The sequence below is a fragment of the Pteropus alecto genome, unplaced genomic scaffold (genome assembly GCF_000325575.1).
Source record: "Pteropus alecto unplaced genomic scaffold, ASM32557v1 scaffold101, whole genome shotgun sequence".
Taxonomy (NCBI): Eukaryota; Metazoa; Chordata; class Mammalia; order Chiroptera; family Pteropodidae; genus Pteropus; species Pteropus alecto.
The window spans coordinates 6116199-6123245 of record NW_006432945.1 but is presented as its reverse complement, the minus strand read 5'-3'; the positions used below and the strand labels follow the sequence as shown (position 1 = coordinate 6123245).

At 30.2% G+C, this 7047-nt stretch overlaps 1 protein-coding gene across 1 annotated transcript in view; it reads right to left on the bottom strand.

Moving 5' to 3' along the window:
- TPR (translocated promoter region, nuclear basket protein) overlaps positions 1-7047 on the bottom strand; it is a 57425-nt gene that overhangs the window by 48378 nt on the left and 2000 nt on the right. The window contains 8 exon segments of the mRNA XM_015586128.2: positions 139-226; positions 306-386; positions 910-1002; positions 1457-1621; positions 1950-2053; positions 3154-3250; positions 4759-4832; positions 6694-6798. Coding sequence (XP_015441614.2) covers positions 139-226; positions 306-386; positions 910-1002; positions 1457-1621; positions 1950-2053; positions 3154-3250; positions 4759-4832; positions 6694-6798 — 807 coding nt within the window.

The following is a 7047-nucleotide window of genomic DNA, read 5'->3' as shown; positions in this document are numbered from 1 at the left end:
AAAAACACCTTCTATCTAAAAACAAAATAACCTTCTTATAATAGAAAAGTTACCTTCTCCAGCCTCTTTCAAAAGTTTGTGTAGTTAGAGCACCTTCTATCTAAAAACAAAATAACCTTCTCATAATAGAAAAGTTACCTTCTCCAGCTTCTTTCAAAAGTTTGTGTAGCTCATCCACTGCTCGGGTCAGTTCATTGCTTTTTGCCTCTGAGTCATCAGCAGCACTCTAAAATTTAATTTTAAAAAGTTACCAAATATCCAGTAATGTAACATTAGGACACTAAAATGGTGGGTAGGGTACCTACCTTGTATAGGTTAGAAAGTTTTATGTGAGCATTTAATTCATTGTGGAATTTCTCTTCCATACTGGCCTGTTGTTCCTTGGCCTGGAAAAAAACAAAAAACAAAAAAACAAAAAAAAACAATTATAGCAGTGTCCTTTGAATTGAATTTAGACCTCTTCCATACTGGCCTGTTGTTCCTTGGCCTGGAATAAAACAAAAAACAAAAAAAACAAAAAAAAACAATTATAGCAGTGTCATTTGAATTGAATTTAGAATACTTATCAAATGCCAAGATAAAAACAATCCAGTTTTGTATAATAAAGAGATAAAATTAAACAGCAAAATTAAAATGAGTTTTCATGTTAAAGATGAATTACTTTAAGGATAAACTATTAATGATATTTTTACCTTAAAGTGGAACACTTAAACATTAAAATTAACCATACTCACTTTTTCTTTCAATATAGCATGTTATTCTTATATCTGATTCTAGCTATTTTAGTCTAGCTACATCATAGGAAAGTGTCCTATTTTATGGTGCCATGAAATAATTTTATAAAAGAATAGCTTCATAAGTGCTTTAATGATTTTTTACAAAAGAGACATTTTAAAATGGTTACTACACCTCTTTCAGTTTGGTCAGCAGATCCTCTACATGCTTTTGAAGATTCTCATTTGATGTTTTCAACCCATTCATCTGTTCTTCCATTCTAGAGACCTAGAAACAAAAAGCTGAATTAGGTTGAGGGAGAATGTTATATCAACTGATGTTATTTCGATATGAAGTTTAGCTGCCAAATAAAAACAAAATAATCCCTCATACCAAAAAAGCATTTTACAAGAAAATATGTATATTTAAGAAATGAAAAATAATAGCTCACAAAATGTTTGGATTTAGTTCATAAAACTTAACCACCACTTCTTAAATGTGTCTTCCTAAAGATACATCGTAAGACAATAGTAGCATCAAAATTCATCATAGAATATCTGAAATTCTTTAAATAAAAAAATTGGTTAATTTCCAAGGCCAAATGTTTACAGGTTGTGTCCTCCACATTTGACCACTAACCCTACAATATATTTACTTTGGTAGAACACTGAATACATTTTTAATAAACTGGCACACAAATATAAGTTGTAACCAGTATGAAGATACAATTTTATTAACATACCTCCTCTTTTTTGTTTTCAAGATTACATTTAAGCTCTAGAATCTCATTTCCTTTTTCTCTCCCAAGAGCCAGAAGTTCATCAGTTTTGGTTTTCAATTCTGTATTCAGCCATGTATTCTGATTATGTAACAATTCCTTTTCTTGCTCCAAGCGTTTTTCTCGATACTAAAGAAATCCAAAAAAAAAAAAATTTATAGTGAAAGATAATATATAGTTATCCAAAAGATTTTGTCTGCAGCTAAGGAACACAAGTAGAATTTTACAAAAGAAATAAGTTATCTGTAAGGATTCTTAAGAGAAAACACAATTAAATAAGAAATACAAGCAAAGCAGTTCAAATAAAATCATCTTAATGCTTAATTCCCTGACATCAAGAAAAAAAAATACAGCTTTTAATTACTTAACCATAAGATAACTTATCTATACTTAGAATTTTAATTTAGGTGAGTTTTAAGCAAAACTGTATTTTGTACATTAAGAATTATTTACTTGCCTTAACGGAAACATCAGAAGCTTGAAGTTCATCCAATTTTAACTGAAGATCGCCCTTTGTTGTGTTACTTTCTTTAAGTTTTTCATTTAGACGTTTAACATCCTCTAGAAAGGTCAGAAGAGAATTTGAAAATAATAACTAATTATATCTCAGGGGAACCAAATATCAAGACTGCAATCTCTAAAAATATAAACATTCAATATGAAGTAAGTAGTTCTTAACTGCTCTATTTTAATTTGCTCCTGCCATACTTAATTGCAAATTTAATTTTAACAAATACATGATAAAAAACCCACATTCCTACGCCCAACCAAACATATAACTTATACAGGTTATTTTATTTTAAACGTATCTTGAGCTAAATATACAAAACTAACAGTAATCCTCCTGATATAAAACCAAAGGTCTATTAAAATTTCACAGCCATCTGTTAAGTTAAAAAAGCAACAATACATATAAAAACCCACTCAAAACAGCCCTATAATATACATGCTTTCTTTTCATGTTCCTTGCATCAAAAATTCTTTTAATTTTACACTCACTAGGTGATCAACACCATTTACATATACTTTGAAGTAACTTCTTTTCTGAGACTGGAAAAGTATAGTTACTTAATTAAGTGTTACTGTATAGCAACAGTAAATATTTGAAAATTCTTCCTTTAATAAAAATAAAAATTTTCACAACTCTTATAAGGAGTAACCAAAGAAACCTGATACCATTAAACTGCTTAAGAGTCATGTTCACCTGGGTATGTCAACTGCATTCTATACTATGTTGTTTATGTATCTTACGTTCCTGCCTCCTAACTCCTTTAGACTTTTTAAATTTGCGCTCTCCTCTTTGGTTCTTACACTGAATGCTTATGGATAGCTTAACCAGCAAGGGTGTAAAAAATGGCAGCGTTTAGCCTATGTAAATGAACTTTTAAACTGCTTCCAACATGCTATTATAATACTGTAGTATCTTTGCATGTAAACCGTTGTTGGAATTACTACTTCTTTGAGATATTTTTCATTTGTATATTTATCTAGACGCTTCCTTAAATCTTTGATAAAAATCTAAAGATAATTGAGTGGGAGAAATATAGGCTATTACTCTGAACTCTATTCTGAGCTATGATAAAGAAACACCAATAGAAATAGACTGTGGATTAATTCCTAACACTGGTAGAAAAGAAAAGTGAGAGTCGAGCTCTTCATACCTGTTAAATATTCAAGTTCTTGAGATAGCCTCTCATTGGTTCTAATTAAGTCTCTTTTCTCAGCTTCTAACTCTTCCTTCGTCCTTGTAAACTGGCTCTGTCATATAGAGGAGTAAGCATAAATACATTTAAATAAGAAAATCAAGTGGATTGACCAATATAGGAACTTGAACATGGAATTGTCACTTTAGTTAACATCAGCTGTGGTTTAAAAATGATTGGTTTTCTTTCTCTTATAACTTATACATTATAAAGTATAAAAGTTTATCTATTTGCTCAATATTTCTGTTCATATTTTGGATTATTTAAATTTATTTTTCCCCAGGCTTACGAGAAAACTTCCTTTATCATTTTTTATCACTTGGAAGTGTCCTATTATGTAAACATGCCTTTGTAAGACATTTAATTTACTTCTAATTTTTGCTGTCATTACATTTACACTTTGGTTCAAATTATTTCTCAAGAAACATCCCTACAACTAGAATTATTTAAAATCCTTAATATATTTAAATCAAAATGCTTTGCAGCAAGACAATGGCAATTTATATGGTTTTCTTTGAGTTATCAGTGGCACTCTCAAGCCACCCATGCCAGAACTAAAGGTTGTTTAAAAAAAAAAAAAAAAAGAAGAAATCAATGTTAACATGGGCAAGGGAAAAATAATTACATTGCTGTTGTTTTATGTGAATTTTTCTGATAACAAGTAGAGTAACATTTCATTAGTCACTTGTGTAGCTTCCTATCTTTTTAAAATTCCTTTGCCATTTCACCCTTGAATGCTTTTCTTTATTCTTTGAAAGTGCTCATGTATTAAGGATATAAACAGTAATATTTTTTATTGAAAAGAACTTTAATGGTTTATTTCCATTTAAGTTTTTTTTCCTAGAGAACTTCAAATTGTCACTAGATCAATTCTATTACTCTGCCATTCTAAGTATCTTTTATATATGAATTATCTTTCAACCTCAAATCAAATGCAAATTTTAAAAAAGCAATGGAAAGAAGTCTGAAGTTTTATCTAATTCAAGAATCACTGGGTATGATCACTTTATTAAACTAATTGGTCAACAATCCTTAAAATTACAGTCAATCTGTTATTTATATCACTACTCTAAGGTAATGATTTCCAATGTGGATTCACCCATATCACCAACTGTATCACAATATCTGAAATAATGCCTGGGCAACGGTAAGCATTAGGTAGACAATTTCTAAGAGAAAGCAAAGGTGGAAGGCGGGTAGGTAAGTGGATAAGTGGGTAGATAGATGAATCTATGAACATCTATTCTACTGATAGTTCTATGACACTTTACTTAAAATAAGAATTCAAAAACACACACACACAACTTAAGAGCTTCAGAGCTAAACGCAAGTGTTTTTAATATCAAGTATCAATATATTCTAATGAATAAAAGAAATGTCCAATCTATTAATAAAACATATGAAGATGCAATTAAGATATTTATGTATACATGTTTTTGTTAGCAGCTTCTCCTAACAGAACATCTGTTTCATCTTCCCATTGACTAATAAGCAAAATCAGAATAGAAAATATCCTCAAGTATTATGTTTACAATTAGCTTTATTCATAGAAATAACATTTACCTGAATGGAAATACTGCGATCCTGAGCAAATTCAAGTTCTTTGTTTTTCTCAGTTACTGCCTTTAGTTGACTGCCTGGATAAAATAAATTTTATGACCACACACATAAGCTTAAAACTTGCAATGCCAGTTTTTATCAAACTGCCAACTATATACATTTTAAAATTAAGAAACTGAGTATCACAAAGGCTGAGTTGTAAATCACATTCCAAATTCATAAATACATCCCAAATTTACTGTATTTCTAGACCAAAATTTTAAATATGCTATCCTTTCTCCAAAATCGTTATTTGTGGTCTTTCTAGCCAACCTTCATAGAAAAAAGCATATGTAATGATCAATTTCCTTATTTTTCTAAGACACCTTCCAATTAAATCATAAAAAAAGCCTCAATGAATTTTATTTACAAATAAGAAAATTGAGTTAAAAAAATCAAGAGAGTAAATAATAATACTTAAGCTACATAAAATATACATAGAGTAAATCATGACAATGTATACTGTAATTGTAATTCAGCTTATTTATCGCTCTAAAGATAAATCTATAATATGGAAAGAAAAAGTATGCTTTTGTTTTTTTACTGAATTATCAGTCACACAATGTCCACTTATAATGGGCTATCCCCTTATTCAGTACTCTTATAAACACATGCAGATTAGAACAGTGTAGTTTTTGAAGCTTTCTTCCATTAAAACTCATCTGTATCACGTGTCAGCAATTTAATGAGCAAATACATTACTACTACTTCTAGTCTTAAATTCTATTTAAACAATTGACTTATTAAATGCAAAAAACCTGCTAAATTAGTCTAAATTTTCTATTTTGCTGTTACTGTTTTCCAAACTTATAGATCCAGAATAAAATGAAAAATACAAATCTAATTGTATACTTCAGATGTCTTTTTAAGTTTACCCCCATCTTCCCCTCCCTCTCCTTTTTCTAGCTCTCATACAAGCAGCTGTAATCAGTCATTTTCTGAAATTCTTTAGCATCACTACTCTATAGAGCTTTTTATTATACCAAGGCAAAACTACATATAGATAATGAACTGGATCTAGCTACTCTACAAATATTTATGTCCTCATTATGTATGCATATCATACCATCATATGTATATCACGTTTTAAAGATGAGGTCTGCCAAAATTAGCTGAAGTTATGACCCAAACAAATAGCCAATGGGCATGAACCTGGTTAAGAAAGAGGGCTGAAGTACTGACCACTCTTCTTATTAGTTTCTGAGTTCCCAATCAAATTAAAATCTAGCTATATCTAATAACAATTATTATGCCTCTACTCTGTAGAGGTCTTTTTTGACATTTGCTTTCTTCTACTGTCAACAAAGCACATAATACACATCATCCTCCTAAGAAATGTCAGGACCTTAATAAAATCTTGTGTACCTTCTAGGACTCAATGATGTAAGAAAACTAATGAAGAAGGAAATTACTCATCTTTTATAGAAACTAGGCCTTAAATATAAAGTATCCTGATTCGTAAATATTTATAAAAATTATAACATAGAGATTTAAAATATAAGTATAATAAACTACTAGGTTTTACTTTTTCGATAACAAAAATTAAGTCACTCTCTTTACCTTGTCTGTGCATAATGCTTTCAAACATATATCTGGTCAGTATAACTGCATAAGTGGATGGATATGTGGTTCCAGCCATTTTATGAACAGTGACACAGTTAAATTTATATATGGCAAAAGAGCTTTTAACAACACTCAGAATTAGAACCCAGGCCTCCTAACCATTAAGACCTGTGTTCTTAGGAAATCTTTGCCACCGAATGAAAAATAAAATGTCACTATAAGCAAAAACAATGACCCTTAATCAGTACTTCATATACAGTAAGTAAATGTTTCCAAAGGAGTGTCTGAAGATTTCAACACTCCACAAATATTATAAAGATGTAATTGAATACTTACTGAGCTTCTCTAGCTCAAGACGCAAGCTTTGGCACTCTCTAGTTTCATTCACAAGTCTCTCCTGACTGTGGGACAGCCGCTTTTCTATCTCGAAGTACTGTTGTTCTACAGATGAGCAGAGAAAAAATTAAAATCAAACACAGATGTACACACGATTCTGATACTGCTACTTATTTTTAATAAGCTTAATTTTAAAATTGAATACCCAGTATTGGAACTGCACTCCAAAAATGCGATATGAGTAAAGGTAAATACATCGAGAATGAATATGCCTTAATATTTCCAACTGACTTTTATGCATATGACAAAAGAAAATAAGACCTTAAAGGGGATTTTACAAATTACTTGTGTCTA